Below are 14,679 nucleotides of genomic sequence, written 5' to 3' on the forward strand. Positions count from 1 at the left end.
GTGGTTCCATAGGACTTTCACCATTGGTATCTCCTTGTTTCTCAGCTTTCTGATCTGGGTGTCTAAGATCCGCACTGGCTGCTCTACATAGGTGAGATCACTTAAGATGTCCACCTCAGGTTCACTAAGAACCTTTTCTGGATCTGACACAAACTTCCTCAACATAGAAACATGGAATACCGGGTGAATTCTTTCCATAGAGGTAGGTAAATCCAGCTTATACGACACATTTCCGATCCTTTGCAAAATCTCAAAGGGACCAATGTACCGTGGGGCCAGTTTACCCTTCTTTCCAAAGCGAACCACTCCCTTCATTGGCGACACCTTTAACAATATCATATCCCCCTCCTGGAACTCTATCTGTTTCCTACGGATGTCTGCATAGCTTTTCTGTCTGCTCACAGCTGTTCTGATCCTCTCTCTAATGATAGGCACTAACTTGCTGGTAATCTCAACTAACTCTGGCCCTGCAAGAGCCTTCTCTCCTATCTCTTCCCAACAAACAGGTGTTCGGCACTTCCGCCCATACAGAGCTTCATAAGGAGCCATCCCTATTGTAACAGCCCGGCCCCGTACGACCGGCCCTGTTACCGCTCACAGCCCGTGACCTACCTCTGGGCCCAGCCACTGTGAGCAGCTCTTAACATCCCTTCACCCTCACGGGTTCCAGGCAGGATTTGTCCCTCGGGGGAGCCATTACGGCCCGCCCTAGCCCGAGTGGATTTGGCCCAATTCCTTCCTCTGGGAATTAGGTCGCCTCCCCCACTGCTCGAACCCTTGACCTCCCACTTTAAGGGTTCGAGCAGTGGGGGAGGCGACCTAATTCCCAGAGGAAGGAATTGGGCCAAATCCACTCGGGCTAGGGCGGGCCGTAATGGCTCCCCCGAGGGACAAATCCTGCCTGGAACCCGTGAGGGTGAAGGGATGTTAAGAGCTGCTCACAGTGGCTGGGCCCAGAGGAAGGTCACGGGCTGTGAGCGGTAACAGTGCCGTGCGAAAAGGGCCGGGCTGTTACACCTATGCTAGCATGATGGCTGTTGTTGTAGGCAAACTCCACCAGAGGTAGATGCTGCCTCCAAGAACCGCCAAAGTCTAACACACACATTCTCAGCATATCTTCTATGGTCTGGATGGTCCTCTCTGACTGAACGTCTGTCTATGGATGGAAAGCAGTGCTGAAATCCAATCTTGTCCCTATAGCAGCTTGCAGACTCCGCCAAAATCTGGAGGTGAACTGCGGTCCTCTATCTGATACTATCAACACTGGAACTCCATGCAGCCTTACTATCTCTTCTACATAGACCTGCGCTAACTTGTCCACAGAATAGGTACTCCTGACTGGAATGAAGTGGGCAGATTTAGTGAGTCTATCCACAATCACCCATATGGAGTCTAGCCTGTTGGACGTCGCCGGTAACCCCACTACAAAATCCATAGCTATGTTCTCCCATTTCCACTCTGGAATCGGCAGTGGGTTAAGCATTCCAGCCGGCTTCTGGTGTTCTAGCTTCACCCTTTGACATGTTTCGCAGGCTGACACAAATTGTGCCACTTCCCTCTTCATTGCTGGCCACCAATACACCTTTCTCAAATCTTGATACATCTTGGTGGCTACAGGGTGAACGCTATATCTTGCATTATGAGCTTCCCTCATAATGTCTTCCTTCAAACTGCTATCATCTGGTACACATAATCTCTTACCGTGACGAAGAATCCCCTCCCTATCAAATCTGAACTCTGCACTGTTGCCAGACTGAACGGTCCTGGCAATCTTCACTAACTCAGGATCTTCGTGCTGTTTCAGAGCCACTTGCTCTAGAAACACTGGTGTAACTCTCATCTGTGCGATCAAAGCACCTGTACCAGATAACTGCAACTGTAGCCCTTCATCCATGAGTCTGTAAAATTCCTTCACCACCGGTCTTCTCTCTACTGCAATGTGGGATAAACTGCCAAGTGATTTCCGACTTAAGGCATCAGTTACAACATTAGCCTTACCCGGATGATACTGGATCTTACAATCGTAATCACTGAGCAATTCTACCCACCGTCTCTGCCTCAAGTTTAACTCTCTTTGACTTAAGATGTGCTGCAGGCTTTTATGATCCGTATAGATCTCACACTTTACCCCATAGAGGTAATGCCTCCACATCTTAAGTGCAAAGATAACAGCTGCCATCTCAAGATCGTGTGTCGGGTAGTTTAGCTCGTGCTTCTTCAGCTGTCTCGAAGCATAAGCTATCACTCTGTCATTTTGCATTAACACACAACCTAATCCCACTCGGGATGCATCACAGAACACTGTGAAATCATCATCACTGGTCGGCAGAGCTAACACCGGTGCTGAAGTCAACCGTCTCTTCAACTCTTCAAAACTCTCATCACAATCCTCTGCCCATACGAACTTCTGATTTTTCCTGGTCAGTCTGGTCATAGGAGCAGCTATCTTCGAAAAGTCCTGAACAAACCTTCTATAGTAGCCTGCCAAACCCAGAAAATTCTTGATCGCTGTCACTGTCGTGGGTGTAGGCCAATTAGCTACTGCCTCTACCTTCTTGGGATCTACTGCTATGCCTTCCTCTGATACTACATGTCCCAAAAAGGCAATGCTCCTTAGCCAGAACTCGCACTTGGAGAACTTGGCATACAAGCCATGCTCTCGCAAGGTTTGCAACACTACCCTCAGATGCTGGGCATGCTCTTCTGCATTCCTGGAGTACACCAAGATATCATCTATAAAGACGATCACAAAACGATCCAAGTACTCCCTGAAAACCCTGTTCATGAGATCCATGAATGCTGCAGGGGCATTAGTCAACCCGAACGGCATCACTAGGAACTCATAATGCCCATATCTGGTTCGGAAAGCAGTCTTGGATACATCGCCTTCCCTGATCTTCAACTGGTGGTATCCGGATCTCAGATCTATCTTAGAAAAGCAACCTGCTCCTGACAGTTGGTCGAATAGATCATCGATCATGGGTAAAGGATACTTGTTTTTGATAGTGACTTTGTTCAACTGTCTGTAGTCGACACAAAGTCTAAGAGGTCCATCCTTCTTTCTAACAAATAATACTGGAGCACCCCAGGGTGAGGTACTCGGGCGGATGAAACCTTTAGCTACCAAATCCTGCAACTGTTCTTTCAACTTTCTCAACTCTGCTGGTGCCATCCGGTAGGGAGGAATAGAGATCGGTCTAGCACCGGGCATCAACTCTATCTCGAACTCTATTTCCCTATCAGGTGGTAGTCCTGGAAGCTCTTCAGGAAACACATCTGGGAATTCTCTAACAACTGGTACTGAGGATGGTTCCCTCACCTGACTGTCTAGCTCTCTCACATAAGCTAGGAACCCCTGACAACCCTTCCTCAACATCCTACGAGCCTGGAGGGCTGATATCAAACCCCTAGGTGTCCCTCTCCTGTCTCCTCTGAAGACACACTCTGACCCATCCTGGTCTCTGAGACTCACTACCTTGTCCCTGCAGTGCAAGGTAGCACTATAGGTAGATAACCAATCCATCCCTAGAATGACATCAAAATCTGTCAACTCTAGAACCACAAGGTCAGCTGGAAGGCATCTCTCCTCGATAACCACTGGACTGAACTGACAGACTGACTCTGCCAATGATGGGTCACATCTAGGTCCACTGACCCAGAGAGGACACGCTAACTCGGACACAATCAACCCCAATCTCTCTGCGGCTCTCGAAGAAATGAAAGAGTGAGAAGCACCGGGGTCCATTAAAGCATACACCTCTGAACACCCAATGATGAGAGTACCTGACACCACTGTGTTCGAAGTGTCTGCCTCCTATTGCGTCATGGTGAAAATCCGTGCTGGAGCTGACGGACCTGCACCTCGGGAACCCATCCCTGATGAAGAGGCTGCCCCTCTTCCTCTACCTCTGCCACTGCTTGGTGGACGGACTGAAGCTGCTGACTGAACAACACTACCTGAGGTCATCTGCTGAGATGGTGTAACCAAAGTCGCCTGAGGACATTCCCGTGCATAATGTCCCTCCTGCCCACATCTAAAGCAGGCTGTAGATCCCAGCAAACAAGCTCCACTATGTTGTCTCCCACACCTATTGCAAACTGGAAGATCTGTGCCAGAACTGGCGCCGCTCCTCATTCCCAGACCCGTTTTAATTCGGTTCCAGAACTTGCCTCTCTTTCCTCTGAGTTTGTCCCATCTCTTCTTACTCGCACTTGCTGTACTCTGTGAGGAGGAACCTGGTTTCGTACCAGAAGACTGTGCCTTTGGGTGATTGACTACTCCTTGACTTATGGCACTGGCCTCCATCTTTCTAGCAGCATCCACAATGGAGTGGAAACTCTCCTTTTCTGCGTGGAGAATCAAAGAGAAATACCTGGGATGAAGCCTTGTGGCATATCTCTTTGCCTTCTTCTGATCTGTAGCATACGCCTGACCCACGTATGGTAACAATTCCAAGAACTTATCTGTATACTCATCAACGCTCATCTCCTCCGTCTGTCTCAACTGCTCAAACTCCACAACCTTTAGCTCCCTCGAACTATCAGGGAAAGCCCACCCAGCAAATTCGTTGGCGAACTCTTCCCATGTCATACTGTCTATTCTGGGGTCCACATAGTTCTTGAACCAGTCTCTGGCTTTCTTGCACTTTAATGTGAACCCTGCCATCTCAATGGCCCTGCTATCATCTGCTCCCAACTCGCTTGTTATCATTCTGACTGCACTGAGATACTCAAAGGGATCATCTCCCGTGTTGAATTTAGGAGCATCCAACTTTAAGTACTCCGTCATCTTTACCTTCGTTCCCCCTGAAGAACTGGGTTGTGCTTCAACAACAGGGGCTGCTGGTTCAGGTGGTGGTGGAGGTACTGGTTCTCTGGCTTCAGGCGATGCTGAACTTGGCTGAAAAGATGGGGGGTGGATACATATGATATGGTGGATAAAAGGAAGGATAGGGCATATATGGCATGTAGGGTGGATATGGGGCAAAGCTGGAGTAATCCGACGTGCCTCCCATCGGATACTCTGGGCCCTGAGGAAAGGGTGGATAGCCAAACCCTGAGGCATGTGCGCCTCCCTGGGACTCCCCCATACCTTCTTCTGACCTTCCTATACCCATACTGACCTCTCTCCTCTGATCCTCCTCCATAGAAACTCTCTCTTCTTCTGATCTTCCCCCTCTGCCTATTCCTCTTCTGCTCTCGTCAGAAGACCTTCTTGACGTTCCCTCCCTGCTTGACCTGTGAGATCTTGCCCTTGGCAAGGCAGGTGGACGAGCAGCTGTACCCTCACTTACAGGTGGGACTCCAGTCAATCTCGCGGATCGACGAGTTCCTCGCATCTTAACTCTCTCTGGAAAACAACACATCACAGAGCACATAAGCAACACATATCAGCATACAACACATATAAACGCATGCACATGTATTCATGGCATTACACATCAGCATATAGCGACAGGACTGACATCCTATCCTAGTGGACATGTTTCCCTATGGTGCCTGACCTGCTAAAACCTCTATAGGCCCAACTCTGTCTATATAGGTCCGACCATGTGAACCTAATGCTCTGATACCAATCTGTAACAGCCCGGAAACTGAACTGCCACCGGCACTAGGATCCAGATCGACTTAAGGTCGCCGGGACCCGTAGTAAGCCTGCTATCCTGACTGGGAACCTGTGACATCCCATACATGATCATATATTTTCTGTAAAAACATAAAAATTTTCTTCATTCCAAGGCTTAACCTGTGCCTGCACTAGCTCTGTTCTCTACCAATCCCTACTAGAGCTCCTCATTGCTCTAGGCGAATAAAACTCATAATGATAAGTCTGGTTTCCTCATAAACAAACAACAATATATCAACATAAACTGATCATGTGAAAACACAAAAAGGGATTACAACTCTTATAATCAAGCACCATTCTATACACTGTACACATACATTATCTCTTTACATTTACATGTCCACACTAACTAACTATTACAAACTATATACTCTTCCTGTACCCTGCTGACTTCCCTCTGAATTCTGAACCTGCACAACTGGAGTTAGGGGAGAGGGATGAGCTACTATAGCCCAGTGAGTAGAACAGTAAGAAAGAACAGGTGATAAAACATGCTCTCATGCAATATATCACATCACAAGTAATCACATCTCAGCATGGACGGATCAACACTCCCTCTATACCATATGCTTGGTCCCCGTAGGGCTGTTCCAGGTCTTTGTGCCTGTGCCTGGTCCCCGTAGGGCTGTTCCAGGTCTTTATGCCTGGTCCCCGTAGGGCTGTTCTAGGTCTTTCCTCTGAGGGCTATTGAATCCTTACTATGTCCATACAATCATAGAATCAAGGATAAATGCAATGCAGCATCTTCGTGTACACTAATGCACTCACCCTATAGCATAGTCATGATGCATGAAGTATGATAAAATATGCATTTCTCATATTCAAACCTTAAGTTCAGTTCCACTCACCTCGGGTTGACTCTGAACTGACTCTGCAGGTTCTGAAACTGGACTCACTGCTGACCTCCCTGATTCCTCTGGTCCGTACCTACACAGGTGGACTCCAATGAGGGACCAAACTCACTCAAGAACATTGCTAAGAAACTCCCCAAAACCCTTCTAACCCATCCTAGAACATTCACAGAAAACATGCAAAAGAAGGTTGGACAGGGCACTTTCGGCGGCAGGTTCGGCGGCCGAAACCCCTCTCCAGAGACGAAACTTATGCATGTTCGGCGGCACCTTCGACGGTCGAAGGTCTCGTCCAGAGACGAAACTCACATACTTTCGGCGGCCGAACTCCCTCTTTCAGCGGCCGAAAGTCCCTTTCTAAACCGAAAGCTTAGCTTTCGGGGGCAAGCTTTGGCAGCTGAAACTGCCTCCAAGCATGTTCGGCGGCCGAACCTTCTTTCGGCGGCCGAACCTGGTTTTGTCCAGGGGACAGAACCTTGCTCTGTTTCATGCAAACTTTGCCCAAAAACCTTACACCATGCATATCAACTACTCCCAACTAGCATATACACCTATATATGCACAAAGGGGTTTACAACTACCTAAAACCCCAAACAAACATAGCACATAACACTCAAACATGCTTGAACACCAAAGATCACAAAAAACCTCACCTAAACCTAAACATGCATACTACCCACACAAACTTCATAAAACCGTCAAAAATCAGCAAAGAAGTTTAGGATCCACCCTTACCTCCTGAAGACCTTGAGGATGAGTGATCCTAACGTGGAGATATGAAGAAAACCTCTTCCAAAGCTCCAAACTTCCAACCTTGCTAGTTTTGCTCAAAACCTTCAAAACACACCAAAACTCTTAAAACCTTTGAAGGATTTGGTGAAAAATATGAAAATCATCAAAGTCAACGTGAGAAGGTTTTGGCTCACCTCTGGCTGCAAGTGGAGGAGAAATATCCTCCTTCCACCGACCTTTGGCCCTTAAATAGGTGGCTGGCCAGACCACCTTCGGCAGCCGAACGTGAATCCGAAACCATGCAATGTTCGGCTTCCGAAAGTGACCTTCGGCGGCCGAACCTTTGCATTTCTCATTTCCTTTCACACTTGAAAACATTCAAAACTTTTTAAAACACATCGGAAAACATATGTATTACCCTTCTCGAGGGTTCCGCACCCGAGATTCCACCAGACGACAGGAATTCCGAGGCCGGACTCGAGCCGGGTATTACAGGGGGCTTAATCTGATCCATCTTCATTTCAGAAGCTGCAAAAAATCCAAAATCGGGGCAAGTCAGAAGGCTTCTCAGCGAAAATCACAAAAGCAATATTAAAACAGGCCCCCTTGAGGGGCAAAGTAATAAAATTTTTGGCTCGCTTTAACCTTCTTGAAGAAGGCGATGAACAGGCGCACCGTGGGTGTAAACCCTTGGCTTAGACATACAGATTTGAAGGAAGACTAGAAAAAATGGAATTAGGGATAAGCCCTCGAGGGGTGATCTCGAAATACCAGAAGACCTCGTGGAAAAAGGGAGAGAAGGAAAAGGATAAGCCAAATCCCCTCTGTTTAACGAAAGAAAACCAGCTCACATCTCTCTGAGGGTCGATTAAACCAGAAGGATGAGGATCAAGGAGAACGATTCTCCCCTTCCGATAAGGGGAACTAATGTAAAAAAGGGAAACGTCCGGGTATTCCCTGGGAATGAAATTCCAGATGATAAACGGGGTGATGCTAAACTCTAAGTTGTCGACATCTGGGAGATTAGAACTATCCCTGGTAAAAGAAGAAACGTACCTTGAAAACAAAGACAGGGAATGAAGATAGCAGCGTGCACAAATGACAAAGGAAAGCAGGAGCTGGGAGGAGACGGAGAAAATTTGGAAATCGAAATGACAATAAGATGAAAGGGTGTTCTGAAGCAAACTGTATTTAGATAGCGCGGTCATAATGATTCTCGGTATTTACCCCCTCATCAGTCGGGCAATAACTGATGAGAAGGTAAAGGGGCATTTGATGACCGTTGGATTTCTCCATCCCGTTACGAGGCCGGACCGATAGTAGCAACCCACAATTAGAAGGCTCCTAAGCCTCCCGAATAAACCAGGCCCAGCCCATTCATCCTCCATACCGGACTTCCCTCTAAGTCACTCAATCAGGTCAGCCCGGTCCATTTCGGCCTTAAAGTCAGCCCATCCCTAGGTTTCGGTCCTTTTCCCTCAAACCCGGTCACATAAGGAAAAGACAGCGGGTCCAGTCACTTCGCAGCCCTGTCCATTCGCGCACCGGAAGAAATTAAATGGTTGTCTGACACAGGGAAGGTCCCAAAGTTATCCGTACCTACGAACCTGCACCAGCGGGTAGGTGGGCCTACAGCAGAGAGGCCATCTCGCGTGAGGGAGTGAGGAAAAAGGATAAAAGGAGGGAAACACCCTTCTCCGAGGGGGCTTCTTCTAAGTTGATAAAACCCTTGTAAAACTCCATTTTCTGGATCTCAGATCATCAATGGTGTCGAACTTGCTTTTGTTTGACATCCATGGTGTCGAACTTGCTTTTGTTCAACACCATGGGTGTCGAACTAGCGTGTTGACGCACAGGATCCGAAAATATTTTCGGATCCTGCATGATTTTAGAATTATTTTTTTAAATATGCATGATTTGAAAAATTGCTCTAAAACACCTAGAAAACTTAGTACAAAATATAAACCAAAGCAAAAGCATATAACTGTGTTTCAAACAGCATGAGCAACCAACATCTAGTAAAAACAGACAAAGGAAAGACAGCAAAAAAGACCACCCAAAGCAAGCTGCCATAATTAAGCAGCAAAGGTTACAACCAACATAAGCTAACTAGGACCCAGAAGCTCAGATCAGCAAGCAGCAATCCACATTGAGAAAAAACAGCAGCAGATCAACGTGGAGATATCAAACGACAACCACGCTATGAAATTTTATTGTCGATGAAGGCCTTGCTTTGCAAAAACCTCAGCCGTCCAATTAGCTTCTCGCAGGACATGTTTAATGGAGAAATATGTCGCTAAAGCCTTTAGCGATAGAGAAAAGAGTATCAGGAATGGTATTTTCTATCACTGATACTCTGTTTTTCCTTTGTTGTCTTATGAATTTATATTTTACAACAAGCTGCCTATCAATTAAAATCTTTTTCATTTTCTTTTTGTTTTATGGTAAATAGAAGATTAAATCTCTAAAGATTCTTGATTGTCTTTAATCGAATACAAATTTTACTTTTCAAAATGCAGTGGGATTTAAAATTGCAGCCAGTAGTTGTTGATTTGCATTGACATATTTATTGCGAAAAACTCTGACCACAAAACTCACTGGCAATTGGGTCCACAATTCAAGCCAATTTGCAAGTATCACAATCCAATTTATTGAGTCTTGTCCTCGTCATTTTAGTTAACTTGTTTCCAGGTTATACATAACTTAATTTTGTCACGCCCATTGCACATTGCATTCCCCAAGTCATTTTTTTTATAAGAAAGGCGAATATCTCAAAATAAGCAGATGAATTAATTAAGAAACACAAATTCAGACTTCACTCACTTCTTAGTGAATATCTCAAAATAAGCCTATAAAATAATTAAGAGACTCGAACTCAGATACTGAGAAAATCTTAACTAACCAAATTGATTTTAGGCCATCTTTGTCAAGGCCTCAGGACACATGAAAACAGGACCACTCCCTTGAAAATCAAATAAAATGACGTCATTTTTTCTTTAATTTTGTCTATTTAAATCTTGTCCCATTTTATCATTTCCTGTTCTGCTTATTCTCACTCTCTGAATAATATGGAGTTTCTTCTCCTTCTCATTTTTGCTTTATTTACTGCTGTGAGTGTTGAATTTTATTTGTTTCTCCAATTTTTTCATATTATAATATTCTCTTCAACTTCTTTTATGGCAGACTGTTCTCAAAGGAAGTCATGCTTCTGTACCTCCAGAGCTGTATTGGCAATCCATGCTACCAAACACGCCATTTCCAAAAACTTTAAAAGATTTTCTGCACCCTGCTGGTTAGTTAGCTTTCTTCGTTTTTTTGTTTCTTCATTTGAATAGTTTTGGCAAATTTAACAATCCATTGGAGAGAAGAAGATCAATTCAATTTCTTTGCTTTAATAGGATATCAAATAGTCACTTAATTCCATATGATATGATATTCTTTGTTAAGAAAAATTTTTCAGAAAATTTTACTATTTATTTGCAAGTGATTTTAGTATAAAGCATTAATTATCTTTTTGTTGATTTTCAATTATAAGCAGATATTGGAAAGAAAATCACATTTTCATTTCAGGAAGACTACATGCCAGAAAACAGTCTTGAAATTCCAAGGACAACCTATGATGTTGCATATTGGCCTGACAACAGAAAATTTGTCAAAAAATCCATATCCAATGCAACTACTGTCTACTTCTTATACCATGATCTCCTTCCAGGCAAAAATATGAGGATCATTTTCACTAAATCTACAAATGGGTCTAATTTCTTACCACGCAAAATAGCAGAATCTATCCCCTTTTCAAGCAACAAATTCCCAGAAATTCTCAACTATTTTTCCATAAAATCAACATCAAAAGAATCTGAAATAATGAAACAGACGATTGAAGAATGCGAGGCACCTCCCATTAGAGGAGAAGACAAGTATTGTGCTACATCTTTAGAATCCTTAGTTGATTTGGTGGCTGCCAAGTTTGGACAAAATGTTCAAGCTATTTACAACGAGGCAGAAGAAGAGAACAAGAAACAAGAGTATACAATCTTGCAGGGAATCAAAATGATGGGAGAAAATCACATGGTGTGCCATAAGCAGAAATATGCATACGCTGTATTTTATTGCCATAGAATCAAAGACACAAAGGTTTATAAGGTTCCATTAATGGGGGTTGATGGATCAAAAGCTGAAGCAGCTGTTGTTTGCCACATGGATACATCAGCTTGGCACCCACATCACTATGCCTTTCAGATCCTTAATGTTAAGCCTGGAGGACCACCAATTTGCCACTTCCTTAATAGTGATGCCATTGTCTGGATTTCCAGTAGTTAGGTTCTGTAGGCAAAAGTGTGTATTTATAGTGTATTTGTGGCTTAACTTATGAAAATAAACTTATAAACATTTGGCATTTATAAGTTATTTGGAATTTATAATCCTTTAAAATTTTAGGTAATATGATTGATTAAAGGAATATTGAATAAATAAATTCAAACGTTCAAATAATTTATAATTATAATTAACACTATTTTAAATATTGGATGGTAAAACCAAACATTTTCAATTTATCCAATTATAACTAAAAGAATTAAATTAAATTTATATAAAATAATGGTAAATTATAATATCTAAAGTTTTATATTATTAATAAAATATATAATTTTTTATTTTATATTTTATATTTATTATATATAATATTAAATAAATATTTATTACAAATAAATTTCTATTATATAAAAATTATATATAAATAATAAATATTAAAATATTTCACCGAATGTTTATATTTAATACTATAAATTATGTGTTTATATTTTATATTCAGAAAACTTTACTTTTTATTAATAATATTCTAATAAAAAAGAAATATTGTATGTTTTAAATTGTAAAGTTTTTTTTTATATTTCAAAATTTTTTTAATACTTACGATATTATATAAAAGTGAAAATTTACAAAATAATGAGATTAATAAAAAATGATATTGTTATAATAAAAATATGTATTTAGGGATTATTTTATTTTAAATAGAACTTTAAACACTATAATGGTAATTCTTTGGTTATAATTATAATAAATTGAAAAATTTTAATTGTATTATCAAAAATTTAAATTGTTGAATATAAATATAAATCACCATAAACGTTTAAATTTTTTTATTTAATATCTCTTTATTAAAATGTCTATAAATGATTGATAAATAGTTGATATGATTAGCAATGAATAGCTTATATGAGAATATTTAATATTAAAATTATTAAAAATGATATTAAATAAAGTATATTGTGAAATTTTAAAATTAAAGTATTTTTTAGCTTTTTTTCTAATTCTCTCTCTAAGTTTGCTTAGAGGGAGCAATTATATGTTGGGTCTTTTTCTTTCTTCTAAGGCGAAAGGCCTCGTTTCTGCCGATCTATGACTGCTCTCACCCTTTCGAGGCTAGAGTACTGGTCTTCTTCCACCGCACCCGGTAGTGGTTTCCTTCCTCCCAGGAGGGTTTTCTCATTATCTGCCTTGTGTTGGGATGTACTTTAATGTCTTGTTTATAGCTCCTTCCATCTGTGCGCTTCAAGAACACTTCGATGAAAGAGAAATCGAATCTCATGAGGCAGATTTTTCCGTTTCTTCGGTCAGTTTGGCTGGAAGAGTTTTTCATGTGTGTGATAACAATCTAAGTGGACCAATTCCCAAAAAGCTTGGAGATTGCTCAAAGCTATTGTTCTTGAATCTCAGCAAGAACAAGCTCACAGAGAGTATTCCTGAGGAGCTAGGCAATTTGGGCTCTCTTGAAATTCTTGATCTCAGTCAGAATTCGTTAACAGCAGGTATACCGCCACAACTCGGGAAGTTGCAAAGAATGGAGATATGGAACCTCTCTCACAATTTGCTGTCAGGTTCCATTCCAACTACTTTTAATTATTTATCGAGCCTCACTGTGGTGAATATATCCTATAATGAGTTAGAGGGCCCAATTCCCCACAATAAAGCCTTTCAGCAGGCTCCATTTGAAGCATTCCAAAACAACAGACACCTGTGTGGCAATAACACTGGACTAGAGGCATGTATCTCAGTTGCAATCAACAAAAACATCAGAAAAAAGGACAGTAAACCGGTTCGTGTTATTGTCATTCCCCTCGTTTGCAGTTTGTTGCTACTCGGTGTCTTGATTGGGGGTTTCTTCGTTCTCTGCAAAAGAATCAGAAACCGAAAAACTAACTCAGGGGAAGGGGAGAAAAATGGTGAAGATATTTATGCAATGTGGGGTCGTGATGAGGATATGAAATATGAAAACATTGTTAAGGCCACAGAGGGTTTCGACTCCAAGTATTGCATTGGGGAAGGAGGATATGGAGTTGTCTACAAAGCTGTCCTGCCAACAGGTCGAGTGGTTGCTGTAAAGAAACTTCACCAGGCACAAAATGGAGATCTGACTGATTTCAAAGCTTTTAAAAGTGAGATTTGTGTGTTGATGAACATTCGTCATCGAAACATTGTGAAGTTGCATGGTTTTTGTTCACACGCCAAACACTCATTTTTGGTATATAAATTCATAGAAAGAGGAAGTTTAAGAAATATTTTAAGCAATGAAGAACAAGCAGTGGAGTTGAATTGGTTCAGGAGGTTAAATGTTGTCAAGGGAATTGCTAATGCATTGTCGTATATGCACCATGACTGCTCTCCTTCAATCATACATCGTGACATTTCCAGTAACAATGTTCTGTTGGATTCAGAGTTTGAGGCTCATGTCTCTGATTTTGGAACAGCTAGGATTTTGATGCCTGACTCATCACATTGGACCTCATTTGCAGGCACATTCGGGTACTCGGCTCCAGGTAAACTTCTTCTGCAAATGAACTCAACTCTTACAACATCATTGATATAGTTTGCTGCTAAGATCATTCTTTATATATGAAGTGTGATTGGAAATTTTTTGCAGAGCTGGCTTACACGATGATGGTGAATGAAAAATGCGATGTTTACAGTTTTGGTGTGGTGACAATTGAAATTTTAATGGGAAGACATCCAGGTGATTTCATTTCATCTCTTTCATCATCATTTTCAATCCCCTCATCCTCGCCGATGGATGAAAATACACCACTCGAGGATGTGATTGATCAACGTCTCCCAACTCCTCGAAACAAAGCTGCTGAAGGGGTAGTTCATGTTGCACGAATAGCACATGCATGCTTGAGTGCCAATCCTCAATTTCGGCCAACCATGAAACAAGTTTCTTCTCACCTAATGGATAAATGGCATCCATTGACTAAGCCATTCTCAGAAGTGAAATTGGAAGAAATTCTTTTTCGTCCAATAAGTCATCAATAGATAAGCCTTGGGGAAAATGTTTGTGATGTTGTGTGTTAATCTCCATGCTTCACACTCTTGAAGACTGCCCTTCATTATATGCTGTGTGTATTAATTTTACTTTCATTAATACATTTTTAGGAGTGGTTATGAAATTATTTTCTTAATATTGTTGAAATAATA

The 14,679-nt window shown here is 42.1% G+C and overlaps 2 protein-coding genes across 3 annotated transcripts in view; both read left to right on the plus strand.

Moving 5' to 3' along the window:
- The window catches only part of LOC110611297 (BURP domain protein RD22), a 64,812-nt gene extending 53,283 nt beyond the window's left edge, over positions 1–11,529 (plus strand). The window contains exons 1-3 of one of the 2 annotated variants that reach the window (XM_021751520.2): positions 10,282–10,319; positions 10,393–10,501; positions 10,748–11,529. In XM_021751520.2, the coding sequence (XP_021607212.2) occupies positions 10,447–10,501; positions 10,748–11,529 (837 nt within the window). In that variant the 5' untranslated portion in view covers positions 10,282–10,319; positions 10,393–10,446. Of the gene's footprint in view, positions 1–10,281; positions 10,320–10,392; positions 10,502–10,747 lie in introns of those variants that run through there. The other variant, XM_043954546.1, reaches the window with a different exon arrangement.
- A 1,186-nt stretch (positions 11,530–12,715) lies between these two features.
- Positions 12,716–14,637, plus strand: LOC110612292 (MDIS1-interacting receptor like kinase 2-like). Its single transcript, XM_021753039.2, has 2 exons — positions 12,716–14,024; positions 14,129–14,637. The coding sequence occupies exons 1-2, from the start codon at positions 12,716–12,718 to the stop codon at positions 14,515–14,517; spliced, it is 1,698 nt and encodes a 565-aa protein (XP_021608731.1). The 3' UTR covers positions 14,518–14,637.
- The last annotated feature ends 42 nt before the right edge of the window (positions 14,638–14,679 follow it).

This window comes from Manihot esculenta, chromosome 3, assembly GCF_001659605.2.
Source record: "Manihot esculenta cultivar AM560-2 chromosome 3, M.esculenta_v8, whole genome shotgun sequence".
In the NCBI taxonomy this organism is placed as follows: domain Eukaryota; kingdom Viridiplantae; phylum Streptophyta; class Magnoliopsida; order Malpighiales; family Euphorbiaceae; genus Manihot; species Manihot esculenta.